The 16,576-nt window shown below is 35.3% G+C and overlaps 1 protein-coding gene across 3 annotated transcripts in view; it reads right to left on the minus strand.

Annotated features, from left to right (window-relative positions):
* Positions 1 to 16,576, minus strand: part of DENND1A (DENN domain containing 1A) — a 421,747-nt gene that overhangs the window by 341,968 nt on the left and 63,203 nt on the right. For all 3 annotated transcript variants that reach the window (XM_084650295.1, XM_084650293.1, XM_084650294.1), the window contains exon 3: positions 658 to 701. In XM_084650295.1, coding sequence (XP_084506421.1) covers positions 658 to 701 — 44 coding nt within the window. The remainder of the gene's footprint in view (positions 1 to 657; positions 702 to 16,576) is intronic.

A 16,576-nucleotide genomic window follows, 5' to 3' on the forward strand; every position in this document is an offset into this window, starting at 1 on the left:
AACTTCAGTGCCATTATGAACACCACAAAAATAATCCCTCCTCCCTGCAAATCCCTTCCTAATGAGATATAGTAAAATACAGAAGTTGCCAACAAAATCTGGAGTAGCATTCAGTTATAACAACTATAACCTCAGCTAACAAGTCCTAGGAAGGATTCCCATTCATTCCGTTTATATGCTAAATGCAAAATTCCCATGCATTCTATATGCACATTCACATTTTTATACCATCACTATGAAACAGACTTAAAGACTACATTATCAGGGAAATATTTTAAAAATGTACTGTAGTGCCAGGTACCCAGTTAAATAAAGTTATAAACTTTCAGACAATGAGATGAAGATTGCCAAAAGAACTGTAGACTATGGCACCTCCAGGCAAAAACTGAAATTTATTAATTAATTTTCTTCCCTGCTCTCATGTTTGCTTGTAAAGATTAGATTGTAAAAGGATCTCATTGAGATCCAAAATTCTTCTAACAATATTTTCAGTTCCAGTTCCAAACACGTATTTTTTTTTATCCTCAGCTCCTAATTATGGCTTCTCTTTCCTTCTAAAAATGCATTTATCTCTCTCAGTAAAAAGAACAGCAATAATATGTCGAACAACCCTGAAATAAATTTTGTCATGTAAAAAATTAATTACGCATTCCAAACCTGGTCACTGTAGTCCTCTGGGAATTTCCTCCGCACCTCAGGATCTGTAAATAATTGACAGATAATATTAATTGGCTTTGGATTAGTGAGCAAGCAGAGAATCACACATTAATATTTGATCAGAAGATGATAGCAACCCTGGCAGGGGATCCAAGGAGGGCAGCTGAGGCTGTAATGTTGATAAGAGCAAGGAAGGACTCTTCAAGGCTCTCCCTTTACCCTCTTCGAGAAAGACAAAAAAGAAATAAAAAGACTCAATGCTACTGTTAACTTTAGGCTGTTACCTAATGCAAAAATCTTACTAGCTGCAAATTGCCAGCTACATGTGTTGCCAGAAAACAGTTTTCCAAATGTGCTTTGACTTTTTATTTTTAATCAGATACCTCATTTAGCCAACTACAGACACTGGGTTGATAAACCTCTATAGGAAACAGTTTTAAGTAGGACCAGATCACAGCTCTTTCAAGGCTGACTCAACTACATAGTGGGAGAGAAAGCACACTCCTTTGCAAACGTATAACAATATTTATCAACAATTTGAAAGAACTAATTAAAGTAGCAGTGAACATCTCTGCTCATTTGGGAACAAATTTTAAATGTTTCATGATAGTACACATCAAGACAAAGGTTTGTCAGTATAAAAAAATATGGTAATACAACCTAACATGAAGTTATGTTCTATTTAATACAATTAGACTTGTTAAGAAAAAACAAAAAAATCTAGACAAATAATTTATACAACAGTCTATTTAAAACAGAACTCTTTCAAGGCCATCTGTTTTTCTAAGGAGTGTTTCCAAGACTGCCAAATTCTATATTATCAGTGCATTCTTTAATTATGAAAATTAGTAGATAAAATTAGATACTGTTTCGTGTCTAAAATATCAGACCTGGAAAAAATTAGTTATTTATTCAAAGAAATTATCAGTATACTGTATAGTATCTAACATGTGTGTGCAACTGTGATCATTTTCAATTGTTTGAAGCTTAGCATGTTGAATACATTGTTACCAGATGCTTGACTTTTTATAAAATGTTTCCACAAGTTTTGATCATTATGTAGGGAGTAAGGTTTTGTAAACAATCTTTACTGCTCAATTATTGTTATACTGCACTGGAGTTAGGGCTTGAGGGGAAGAGAATCATTTTATGACATATACACCATATACTTTTATTTTTAAAATTGGTCCCCACCCTAGATTTCTCACTGGCAAAGTTTGTTTTACTAATGCATTAGTTGATTGGCTGTTCAATTGCTAACAGATGCAAAATTTTCATGAAGCTAGATTCACTTTTACTAAAGTAATTAAAATACACAGCAAGTATATTTTAAGAACAAGTTAACAATAACTTCTTATGTTAAATTTTCTACATGGTTAGAAGTTTAGGTAATTTTAATACTTCACTCTGATTTTTATATTTTCAAACCTTTATAGGCAAGCAGAATACAAGTACAAATATAATCAATGTGAAATGCAAAAATAAAATAAGCCACTAATATAAAAATAACAGAAGATTTCAGGTTCTAATATGTCCTCAGTTTTGAGTGGAAGTTCTCAAATCCACATATAGATGAATATAAAATATTTTAAGGGTCCAATCCTTTGAATACCTGTGAATAATTTTACTCACATGAGATTACACACACACACACACACACGTTTTCAGTATGCTGCACAGAACACATCTCCACACCTCACAAATATGAACACACTATTTATTAGTAGGCTGCAGATTTGACAACCAGAATCAAGCAGACTATTATGATGGACATTCTATTTTAAATATTCATAAAAAGGAACTACATTATTTACATTTAAAGATAAACTTTCATGAGCTTCTAGAAATCCATTGCGGGGGAGGGGAGCCTAATTTGGAATCTAGGGAATTAGACATCTTATAAAATTGGATGAAAGGATAATAGGGGACTGGTATTCTCATTTAAACAACAGTTTTCTGGTAAAACATGCCATCTTGTTCCCAATTTGAGAAAATTCCCTGTTGAGCATATTTAATTTTTTTGCCTTGCCCAGGTTTGTCTGGGGATATGTACAAATCTTACAGACACATTTATCAAAATAAATGTTTTTTGGCCTTCATATTTTCTGAGACAGTTAAAATCACCAAAAGATATAAAGGAATATACACTCATAACACATGGTTTACCACCTTGCTTTAAAATTAGGGTCCAAGAGGTCCTGCCACGTACACAGAAGACCTTTCCGCTATCAAGGTGGATCAAACTTTATAACCAACAACATTTAACCCAAAACCCTCACATCATGTACAATTTCTATTCCACACTTCCTTTAATGGCCACATAGTAAAAGGTATCTGCTCTTTAGTTGGCTCTCTCGGAAATTCCAAGCCACATTCTCCACTAAAATAACAGTTTAAAAAATTACTAGCCAACCCAAGATTCCAATAATATTTATCAAAATTCATATATACTTCTTACCTCTTGGATGAGATCCTCTACTTAAGCAACTTACTGGTACAAAGGCCTCAACTAAGCACATACTCACTGTTCAAGAGATTTCACATTCCACATGTTTACATATACCTTGGGAAGCAATTCTGCATCAAAAACCATCCTTCCAACAAACTGAATTACCTTGTATGTCAGCAAACATGTTGCTATTATAGGCCAAGATCTACTTTCACCTAAGGCACTTGTCATGGAGCAAATAAGATTTTAATGGTTTTTGCTAGTGCTTTGATATCTTAGAGGTTTACTTCCTCTTAGAAGTCATCCCCATTAAACTGCAACTGTATAAAAGTCATTTAAAAATGACTAAAGACAACCAAAGATCAATACTCCAGAAACACCAGCCAAGGGATTTTGTAAAGTATCTTAACTTTGTCTGTGGAACAGCATAGGCTTTAAGTCTTTACCATGATATTTGACTTTTACAAAAACCTATATATTTCCCTCCCTGTAAGCAATCCTGCTTTCCCTCTCAGAAGTAGTCAGGGGTATAAGTGGAGGCATGTCTGCAGAAAAGGCAGCCTACATTTTATGGGGTTCTACACCCAGAAATAGTCTCGGGCCATGGTGAAGTACAAGTGACTGGAGAACACAGACAATGTTTATTACCTATAGATCAAATAGTCTTTGCTCTCTAAAATGCAGATTTTTAAACAGTTCTCTGTTCCACATATGCACCAAATGTGTGTGCGGTGGTGGTGAGTGGAGCTAAATTTTTTCAACATGCCTGTTCAAGTCTGTGTGTCTTTTGATTGGGCTACACGCTGAATAGGGTTTGGCAAAATTATTCTCCACCACTCAGAGAAAGCCAGACTAGAATTTAAATAGCTGCATGTACTTAAAATCCCTGCTCTCACTACATTCTTTGTGCTGCAGAACGCTAGTACCCTGATGGAACCGGAGGCAGCGATCTCTTGGTGCAGATCTGCCAATTTTTAACTAAGCACAGATTTTGCCTTAATGAAACACTGTGCCAACCGACATTGAAATTGATGCATATAAATTGTGTTCTTTTCTCAGAAGATAATCACCTGATAGATGCAAGAGTACTGCCTGCTGGCCAATAAAGCCACGTAAGGGATCTATAATGTGAACTAACCAAAATAGATTACAAATGTTTAATAGTGCATCTCTATAAAAGAGAAAATTATTGATTGCCATAAAATAGGGCCATATCTACACTATAAACTTGCCAGTATAGCTATGTCAATCAGAAGTATGAAGAGGGTGTGGTCCCTGACCGATAAAGCTATGCCAACCAAACCCCTAAGTGTAGATGCAATTATATCGGCAAAAATATAGTTATGTCGGTATCGCTTATTTAATTTGGCATGGCTGGAATAAATGCAGTTTTGCTAGTCCAAGAGTCATCCACAGTCTGAGCTGTTTGCAGGTAAAATATACCCGTATACCTATACTCACAAAGGACTCCTAATGTACACATGGTCCCAGATACATAATATTTACCTAATAAGATCAACAGCACTGGGATTTTAGATGACAGTTTTATGTAAAGTTTATTTGTGACAAAAGTACTTAATCTTTGGAAATGCTGGATTTACAAAAATATTTAGTGATATTAGGGATTTAGTCTTTAGGGATAATAAAAATATTAGTCAACAGCAAGCAAGTGTAATCAACACACAAACAGCAGGTTACCTTTGATTTGCTTTGTATTAAACTATCCAACATACCATACTGATACATGTACTCTGGGTAAATATTCAAGAATCTCTGCAAATTGTATTGTGTATTCAATAAGCTGAGTAATAAAATATGTGAAAGTTACAAAAACATTGGCCGTGAAGAGTGATTACCAAAATCCATAATTTAAGCAGCTTCACCAACATAACCTGGGATCAATGTTTTAAAACATCAGGAAAGCAGAATATTAAAGTACACTCAGCAATCTTTTGTTAAATATCCTGTTCTCTATCTTATGATCAACGTTCTAATTTTTCATCTCCTATTTATCCAAAGACATTTTTTGTTTTTTATTTTCCATAACTTAGGATAAAAATTTTTACCTAGCTCTTTAAAGTTATTGGAGGTAAATGCAGAGAACTATTCATTGCAAGGCTCTCTGCACCATTTAAGCCCTCAAAGCGTTTAGGAGTCCAAAGGGGTTTCTGTACCCTCTGTATTCTGGCAGGGGACTTTGTGTCTGAGCTTAACAGGCTGGTTATTAGAGAGACAAGGCGAGCCAACACAGCAACAACAACACTGCACCAAACAGGCTGGAGCAGATGATATGGTTGTTTGGCAGCAACCCAATGGAGGACTAGCAAATCCACATTAAGATTTGGTGGCCTAGAAACCTCATATAAACTATAATATTCCATCTTATTGGCTGGAATTGCAATTTATGAGAGGTTATGCTGCCACCACACAGCCCTTCCCAGTTTGAGGAGCGATTCATCACTCAATCCATTTCCTACACAGTCAGGATGTGTTGGAGGGAGAAGGGGGACGGAGGCATGTGTGAATTTCACCCATAGTGCATGAACTACATTCACAGGTTATAATATTACTATATTTTACATCACAAAAGTAATTAAGTTCTACATGCTCTGCTAAAATGAGCTCACGAAATGTCTATAAACTACAAGTAGTTTTGATAACCTAAATAAAATCTCATACAGCCATTCAGTTGCCTATAATTAAACAAATTTCACTTAGGTTTTCATGTAAACACAACTTATTTTATACAGTTTACAACAACTCTCATGAATCATACTGCTGAGAATAGGACTGATCCTGCAGAACACTGTCAGACCACTGGTTTCAATGGGAACCAAGGACACTAAATATCTAGCAGGAGGTGCTAAGCACCTTGCAAGATCAAGCCCAAGGTCACCAAGAAGCTTGTTAATAAAGATGCTGAAATATAAAGGTTCTGTATACAATTTGCTTTGCAGAACACACTTCTTAACAGCACCAGCTTGGCATATGTACAAAACCTGGCAACCTGCAGTTAAGCAAACTAACTCTATATTCTCTGTCTGGCAGCAATTCACTTGTGTGTCTGTATGTTTTTACAAGTACTCTGTGTATTACATTACGTCAGCTCCATTGCTCTGAGTTTTAAATGGTCTGGGAACATTTTATTAATCATTCTATATCTTTATTTGGAAAACAACACACACTGGAAAAGAGTACATCGCATTATATTTCTACTTTAATTCTTTTCTCCACTATATGTCCATCACCCTTTGAAAAAAACTTCAACAATGTACAGAGATTAGAAGATTGTATTATATATGCACATACTATGGTGTTATGACCAGAGAACCACTTACAGATAAAGCAGCGGTTCTCAACCTGTGGACCGCATGCGGCCCAATTAGCAGACATCTGCGGCCCAGCTCAGCTGTGTGCTAAAGGCCGACCTGCGTGCCAGGGTCCACCAGGTTCCTGGCTGCCTGACGTGGAGGGGTCCAGGCTGCCTCACCGCCCAGAGCAGTGGGGGAGGGGGCGGAGCTGCCGGCTGGCCCCATGAGCTCAGGAGTCCAGGCCAGCCCCATGGGGTTGGGGGCCCAGGGTAGCTGCCTGGCCTCGTAGGCTCCAGGGTCCAGAGCAGTCACACAGCAGGGAACTGGAATCAGGGCAGCTGGTCAGTGCCACAGGCTCCGTGGTCTGGGGCAGACGCATGGTGGGGGTCCAGGGCAGGCAGCCAGTTGGGGTCTGGGCTGCTACTGCCCTCCCACGTGGCTCCTGCAGCCCATAATGTGTAATAAGTTGAGAATCACTGGGATAGAGAAAGCACCATGTACATGTTAATAGGTACATCAACCACAAGGTCAGAGGATTTAGGAGCAGTGCTCATCATCAACATTTATTTCATTTGTATAAATAAATCTCTGTGCATCTTGATAAAATGCACTCTGAGACCATGGAACTCCAGAACTAACACAGCCTAACTTAGATACAATGATCCTACGGAAATGCCACTTCATAACACTTACTTACTGTCTCTTTTATTCCGTGTTATTACTAACCTTTCTTTCCCAAACTGGCACTTGATTTCCAGATGGGTAAATAAATATAATTCTGCAGGAATATATTTACCACACTATGGATCTACTGTACTACAGTCCTAATAACCAATTGCATTTTTTAAAAAATCTTATCTTGGACACTAAACACATGAACTATATAAGTGCAGAGTAACCCTTTCTGGATTCTGTGCACCTGAATTCACAACATTCAGAATTAAAGGCCTTATTACAAACTAATTCCTGCAAAGCAAACTGAAAACATTACCCAGCATGCCAACCTTCTCTATAAGGTCAAAATAGGTCCAGGATGACTACTGACACACACAAGGCCCAATCCACCATGGACAGAGTACCCATAACAGCACATAGGGAACCAGGTACACACACCAATGGGGGATTCCGCAGACATACATTCATCACTGAGGTCTATTACCAACACTGATATCAATTACATCTGCTCAAGCAAATATATGAAAATTACTTCTTTGAATATAAAGTTAGAGTAACATGAAAACTTAGAACACGCAGCCTACTGGCTATTTGTCCCCGGCAATTACCAATAAATAAATAAAATTGGCTGTGGCTTTTCCCAACTGTGATTACAGACAAGGAGAAAAAGCCTTCCCAATTCAATATATGGTAATCACTCCTACTCAATGCTTCCAAGTGAGCATCAATTCAATTAGGAATTCTAACATTTCTCAGTTCTAACCCTGCTCAGGCAGGGACCACTACAATCTAAAAACCTGCCTTCAATTAGGGCGGGTGGAATGAATTTACTGGCAGAAGCATGGGAGAGCAGAGATCCTGAAAGCCTTTTATCTAGCCTACAATGTAGTTATGGCAAATCACAGGGTCTGAAGATTTTCAGTGTGCCAGTCACCTACAAATTTACTTGCACAAAACAATTGGGCCTGTGCCAATGAAGGGAGCTTAAAAAGACATGGAAAAAAAAAATCCTCAGATAGGCACCAAAACAACTAACAACTTTGGTAGGCCTGGAATTCTAGGGATGTTCATGAACACAAATTTTCACAGATGTCAATGAAATAGGCTGGTAGGATAATGCAGAAATATGTTTTTTTTAAAACTGATCACATTCAGATCAATGCAAAGTAACAAAACATACATATGGACAAAGAAGTATCAGGGACACATGATAGTCAGACAAAGATTAAAATTGTGCAGAAAGTGGTCAATATCGTCACAATTCCAACACAGAGTTAAAATAAAACAAGCCCCACAGTTTTCCTCTTTTCTATATCTATTCTACCCGTTAAACCCACATTTTCATCATACTTCATACCTGTAAGATACCCTGGGTTTCCCCAGTTGAGTTTTAATTAATAGAAAGTACAGTTAGAGAGTTTAGCCCGTATTTACTGGAGAGACACAATAAATTATTTTACACAGACTCCAAAAAGCTGAAATCTGCCTGAGGCTTATTGGTGAATGGTGCTTAAACATAAATTATGGTACACAAAGTTTACAGTAGGAGAAAAAAGTCTCAATACTTACTGGGCTTTTTTAAAAAACGTTTTCCAGAATATTATTTACAACGGTAAAGTAGTAATGAAGAACCTGTAAAACAGCTGAATTAGCAGAGACAAATTTATGAACTAGCTATGATTTTCTTTTTTCAACTAAGGAAGATAAAATAAAAGTTTCAGGTAATTAAAGATTGTATCTACTTATCCCTGAGAATGTTTAAATAAAGATAATATCTGAAAGTTTCTCAGGAATATACCTGCAGATTAATATTAATAATCTTTAAGGTTAAATGCAGTGCTACAAGTTGTTAGGGAGTAAAACAATTCTGAATGGGAAAGTATATGTATGATACTATTCCAAAATGCATGTTTGTGTACCAACAGAAAAGTTAGAGACTTCAACTAAGAATGTTGCATGGAGTAAAATGAAACAAAGGCTGTTCTATTTTCTAGGATTTATATTTGACATTTAAATATTTTTCCTCTACACTGTAAAATATGAATTGCCTGGTAAATTCAGACGAGTATTTTCCCAAAGTGAATTACAAAAATGATGTGTCCCCACCTCAGTCCTCTTGCCAAGGAATGCAGCTTACATCACAAAAAGCAGCTGCTGTCAAATCAAAACATAGTGCCCTGCTATAAACTATGATTTGCATAGAAACCCCATTCCAGGGAAGAACCAATGGGAAAGAATTGCAATGGACTTAATATGCAAAAAGAAGAAAAAACAAACACATAGATCACATGCCTGAAAATAAATATAAGATTTCCTTTACCACTATTTAATTTTTACTGCTCTTTCACTCAAAGAATTATAGGTGGATACAATAATCCTTCCCCATAGAGCTGAAACACACATTGTAATACGTGATTACAGTGTCTGTCACTGCAAGAGATGATCAATTATAAAAAAATATTTTTACATGAAGTAAAAAATTGTTTGTTCTCAGTGAAGAAATGACACAACTAACTTCCCTGTATTATCTGGATAGTACTCCGGCTTTTTTCACCCTATACATTTATGAGTCAATACAAATGTATAGCAAAAAACAGTGTTTCCATATTCTATAACAAGGGTTTTTATTAAATTAGATTTTTTAACTAACATGTTTTATTAAATTAGATTTTTTCCCAATGGAACATATAATATTGTTCTGTTAACTATGAATATGATACGAGACACAGTATGGTGTACTTAACACCATTTCAGACAAATATTTAATAGGGGACAGTTAAAGACAATCAATTAATACAGTTACTACCCTCCCTTACAAAAATCTGCTCAACAAAAAGCTAAAAGCAAGACTTTGAAATTAGCTGTAAACTATATAATCTCATTGTTCAATTTCATGGAGTTTAAAACACTACCTTTCCCCTCCCCACAAGCCAAATGTTAATCCATGCTGTAACCTGATTTAAATTTTCCAGCTGACAGGATGGGAATATGCTACTGTGGCATATCAGTCTGCTATGTTTCTCTTTTACTCTCAGCTATTCCTGCACCATTTCCACACTTCAGTATGACAATCAAGTGAAGAGCTGTGATTTTTAAGAAGCAAATTTAACTATTTCAAAAGACAAGGCTTCTTAAATTGTTTTTTTTTTAAATGGCTGTGCAAATTATAAAAACAAGAAATATTATTCTCTATGTCCATATAGCACGATGGACAATTTTTTCTACAGTTAATCGGACAAAAAAAATTAACACTGAACTGTGATTACTCTAATGAAAAGCAAGCTATTTTAATCTGTTTCAGCAACAAATAACCAAGGTAGATTTGTACTACCTTAATTAAATAGTGATTTTTGCAACGACACAAAGATCTGAAAGAAATTAGTTACTAACATGCTTTTGGCCCTCCAAGATAAAACGGGATCACATTTCACAGAGTAGCAAGTTAAATTTTGAGACACATCACATACTATAGTACTTACTGTTGCATAACTAAAAAGGTATTTAAACTTCTTTTGAAATCTGCCAACTCCTCAATGTGCTCTAACCAGTAAAGATGAATACTTCTACCTGCCCCTAAATTGCTGCAGCATTAAATATAGATAATATCGGGGGGTGGGGGGCATATACAAAAGTCAGAAAAAACAAAACAGAACACAGACTCAGATAGAAACTATCTGCCACAAATATCATTTGTTTTCAAGTTGCAAATTCATAAACACAAAAAAGCATTTAATAAATAAAGTTCTTTACACTATACAAGGCATCAAGAAAATTTAATAGATAGCTAAAAAACCTAAACAAAACACTACGCTAACAACATGACTACAGCATTTATCTGTATTTAAAAATGATAAATACAGCTTCATAATACCAGCCATTTCAGAGCATCAAACCACTAAAGTTATGCAAATTGCTACTATCAACACCTATAGTAAGTACATATAGCAAGATTCAATACGTGAAAGCATAACCCACCTGAGAGTGGCAAGCAATGGAAGCATTCATGTAACAGATTACTTTTCAAACTAACATTCTATCCTTCAGACATAATCTGCATCTATGTGACTATTTATGCATAAATAGCAGACACTGACCGATTGTTTTCAGTTGTTACGAATGTAGTACAGTTACCAATTAAGTTAATCAACAAGTACTTAATACATCAGCTGTTGCACAAATAATGAGGCCATTGACATTAATGCAATAAAATCTGTGGGTTGAGGGATTGTGATTTTTTTCAGAAAATGTTGAAAAGTTTTGCCCTGTGAGTTCATATCCACTGTAATTAATATATAAGCAGCATATGAAGTTTACAATTTGTATCCAAAATGGTGTCACATAAAGACTCAACTAAAATGATCGAGAAGTGGAAACAATTGAGAACAGAAGCTATATCAAAAGTGAACAGGAAAAAACCTGCTTGAGGAAAAGGGAGGAAGGAAAAAAAATGGAATTTAAAGGAAGTGTTCAATAGTAGGCACACACACAATTTCAGTAGCTTTTCAAGCAATTACTGATCATAGGTTTTATTCTTATTACATATTAACAGAAAAACAAGACTATTTTAGTTTTCAAGTTTAGTTTTGAGCTTAAAAATCTCTCTCATTAAATAAGTAATTTGATTGAAATTGCAACCTTTTCATGACTTTTTACTTGAAATTATATATGGTTTCAAGATATGGACTATGTTTTTCCAAACTAAAAACAGTTTATATTAGTTAGTATGACCAGGCATAGTGCCAAAATTGTCAAGAGAGGTAACAGTCCTATTATATATAAGACACCAAAAACACAGTACTATATTTTGCATTATGCCCTCAAGCTAAATTTCAATGGAATTTTTAAAACAAAAAAAACACATTTATATGTTTTATAATAATATTTTGTATAAACCGTATACACATACAATGACTATTTTAGGTCAGACATTTGTAATCACTTGTTTGGGTATGACATCACTATAGTTGCCAACCCTCCAGGATTGTCCTGGAGTCTCCAGGAATTAAAAATTAATCTTTTATTAAAGATTATGTCATGTGATAAACCTCCAGGAATAAGTCCAACTAAAATTGGCAACTCTACTTGTCACACCAATTCACAGCTGTGTCATTTACATACTATGATATCTTTAAAAATAAGCTATTACATATGGCCAGAATAGGTAAAGCTATTGTACCTTTCAATTTGATGGAGTGGAGTAGAACCCAATTTGATGGAGTGGAGTGGAACCCAAATTAACATAAAATAGCAACATTTATTTTAAAAAATCAAAATACTCCAATATTATTGTTAAATTAAAATGCTTTGGTTATAGTTATGAATATTATGAAGTGTAGCAAATTAAGTTATCGTAGCTTTTTTTTCATTGGTGAAAGTGCATACATATCTGTGTCTCACTTCTTCTACATATTGTCATTCATAAGTATGCAATTGTTTTCAAGTCACTGACAAACATTGAGACATGCGTCTTATGTCTTGGCTTTCAACGAAATTGAAGTCCATGATATTTGCCATAATTATAGCATTTTAATAACACAAGAACTGGTCTCAAACAAAATTGAAAAGGAATTTACTTCCACATTGAAAGTACATACTGTGAAAGAGAGAGGCCATTAGTCTGACCTTTATCACCATATGGTACTAAATTAGTTCACTTTGGTGAATTCACAAAAACAATTCATTTTAAGGATGACACTAAACTACATACTACCCATTCATGATGCTCTTATTTAGATTACGAATAAAAATTGAAAGACATACTTCTGATTTACACATAAAATTATAAAAGAAAAAAGGAGCCAGGTTTGATCATTTTTACAGATTTTACATTTTTTAATAATGTTTCCAAAAGCTGTTAATTTACAACAGATTCTCATTAATCAAGTATGGACCTTTGTCAATAGAAAACAGAGTTGGAGAAGGAATGATGTTATAGGAAACTATCCGTTCTTTTATATAAGAACTTTCAGAACAAAAATTGCAAAAGCATTCAATAGACTTATCCATGCAGTGGAGAACACTGTTATTTTCTCCAAATACCTGCAAAGATAAAAAAATGACTGTCTGTGCCAGGACCAGACAAAGACAAAGACGAAGAGAGAGGATTGAAGAGTGTCTGCATTGGTGGGAAGCTTGCTTTCAATTGAAGACTATCTGGAGAAGGTCCATAAATCATTCAAGGCTATCACAAGGTAATGAAGAACTCTCATACTCTCATTTCTTATCTCCTCTGATTACTCTGAGAAGCCAAGCCCAGCGAAGACAGCATTGTCAGTAAATTCCTCCTTCTCACATAGTGACTGCAAAAGATGATGTCTTTCTGCTGCTAAAGAGGTTCAACAAAAGGTTGTCACTCACCCTCAATATGTCAAAGGCTTCTGAGTACCAAGTTAGATCCGCAAGTACATTTTCCAGCAGATGAACGAGCTTACCAGCCAGCAATAACATCCTGCCAAGTGTAAATCCCATTTGAGAATCTTCACTGCTTCTAGCAGCAGAACCTGACCTTCCAACCGGGATCTTGCTAAAGCATACTGAAAGCCTTGTGAACAGAATCTGGAAGATGAGGACTTCCAAACAGAATCAACATTATCTTTGTGGATAAGTGAGAATGAAAGAGCTTTGTTTAACTTAACGGCAAAGAGGGTCTCTCAATGGAGCTCTCAATGGCTCTACATTAGGCTGGTTGGTAGTTTCAGGCTAGGTAAAGACAAGCTGTTATACCATTCAGCTTAAAATTTAGAGAGAACTAAACAACAAGTTGAAGAACAACAGTGTTTCTGTTTTCAAAATCAACCTAGTGTTTAGAATGAAGAGAGTCCTTGTTCTCCCAACAGTTCAATGAATAAGATGAATTTTCACAGGGACATCAGTCTTCAACAAGAGGAGGCCAAGAATCACCAGGTAAAAGAGAAGAGATGATTCAATAAAGTGAAGACATATAGGCAAAGGGTAGGTAAAAAAGAGGGTTGGAAAGACTAGTATCTGTCAGAACAACTCTTCCACCAGATATAAGATGTCAAGATAGAGATCTCTATTTATCCTCAACTATTAGCATCTTCAGTGTGACTGGGATGATACTGTTTATTTCTTGGTGAAGAAAAGGAGAAGATCTGCAGCCCAGACTGCTTAAGATGAAGGTCCACACAGTGTGAAAAGTTTCAGAGTAGCAGCCGTGTTAGTCTGTATTCACAAAAAGAAAAGGAGTACTAGTGGCACCTTAGAGACTAACCAATTTATTTGAGCATAAGCTTTCGTGAGCTATAGCTCACTTCATCGGATGCAAGTGAGCTGTAGATCATGAAAGCTTATGCTCAAATAAATTGGTTAGTCTCTAAGATGCCACAGTACTCCTTTTCTTTTCACAGTGTGAAAACTAAATTGACAAACAATAGAAAAAAAATCACAATCTATACCTGAACCAAATATAGTACAGTATCAAAAAGCAAGAAGGTAACATGGCCAATTTCAAGTCACATTTCAGACAGATTTTCTATCACATTTGACTGAAGTCTGCAAAGTAACCATCCATTGCATGAAAAAAGATTTGGTCACAGACTCAAATAAATATTAAAATTATGGTTGGCAAATCTTCTTAGTGAACCCTACTGTGCTCTTAAACAAACAAACAAACTGTTAGCTTTCATAATCCTCTGTTCTCCAACTAAGCCAGACAGTCAGCATTACAGGAAATCTAAGACATCATACAACCTCCTGCCATTTGAGTACACCCATAGCAGACATTCAGCTTTTCAACAGGTTATATTTTTTTTAACTGTTTTTCCCCCCTCATTTTGTTGAACAGGTTCAATAAATAAGTCATTTATTGTTTAAAACTAGCAAGGAAATTCACAGAAGTTTCTAAAGTCTTTTAATTTAATGCTCAGGAGCATCATAAATCATAAATTCCATAAAGAAAGGAAGAAGCATTTTTTTAATGTTTTTACCAAATTTTGTACATTTCCAGGTTGTCTGTAATAATTACGCAATGAGATTACATTTAGATGTTGAACAGAAGTATATTCTATAAGTAAACTTTCCACATAAAAGTTTATTAAAGGAACCTTTTCAATTTCTGTTTGACAAGTATATTTTCTCATAACCGTCTAATCAGAATATGAAGTTAATGGAGATATATTTTAAGTGTTCAGGCCATGAATAGTGATGTTCATTCCTTTCCAGGCTCTTTGTATTTATACTCCCAGACAGCAGAGTTGCCTGGTGACAGCCTATTCACTTCAACAGCAGCTGGCAAAGCCCTCCTTGTCCCCAAAATGTTGGGGAAAATAGTTAACTAATATTTCACACTACTGTTTAAATGCGAGAGGCCATGACTCCCAATGCCTCACAGAGCAGGGCTTACAAGATAAAACAGATTTTCTTAAGGTTGCAGCAGGTAAAAAAACCCTGAGAAATACAACAGATCTGCATCACCTGTATCCAACATGCAACAAAAATAATCCAAAGAAGGTTAGTGCATGATCTAGAATCTGACAATACCAGACACAGGCAGGTGCTAGTTAGGGTGACCAGACAGCAAATGTGAAAAATTGGGATGGGGGTGGGGAGGTAATAGGAATCTATATAAGAAAAGAACCCAAAAATCAGGACATCTGGTCACCCTAGTCCTAGTATAAATCTATCAATTTAGCTTACATTTACAGAATGCAAAGTCTCATGCCACACAAAATAAGCCCAGAGGGACTACGGCTTTGACATTTTTACAAGAAACATTCACCATCTTTAATATTTACAACACATGTATTTCAAATTCGTTGTGGATCCTTACCTACTTTCCAAAGATTACTACATCTGGTAAAGGGTCAAATGTACATAGGAAAGTACACCTTTTCCAAGCTAAGCTTTTACAGCAAAAATAAAGGACATATATTTAGTACAGTCACAGTTTATAGTAAATCTAATTTGTACAAATACTTTGTCAAGTTAATAAGCATTATTTCTTTTATTTAAACCTCATCTAAAAAATTCTCTTAATAGTAATTACATGTCATATTTTCTACTTACCAGTGTCAACCAGGTAATTTTTAATTTGCTATGTTCTTGTGAAGAAAGCCAGACATAATATTTTACTTTAATGTACTTTTTAGAAATATTACATCACAGAAAACTCATGTAAAGACCACATTATGACCACTGATAATTTACCAAATAAAAAGACTGTAATCAATTACACTACAAAGAACTCAGAGGAATTACTAAGAAAGAAATATTTTTCTTGTTTTACTTAGTCTTCCCCTTATCAGAAAATCTTTTGTCTCATTTTATCAGCATTTTCCCAGAATTTCTATATTGCCACTATATTTGCTTCTCATTTAATGCTTCAAGTCTATTCTGACTTATTACATTTTCCATATTCCATAGTGTATTTTACAACCTGGATATCTTTCTATAACTGGCACAAAATAAAACATCTATATTTCTAAAATTCATCAACCATAATAAACTCAGTTAGTCATACTATTAG

This window comes from Lepidochelys olivacea, assembly GCF_965140295.1.
Source record: "Lepidochelys olivacea isolate rLepOli2 genome assembly, chromosome: 16".
In the NCBI taxonomy this organism is placed as follows: Eukaryota; Metazoa; Chordata; order Testudines; family Cheloniidae; genus Lepidochelys; species Lepidochelys olivacea.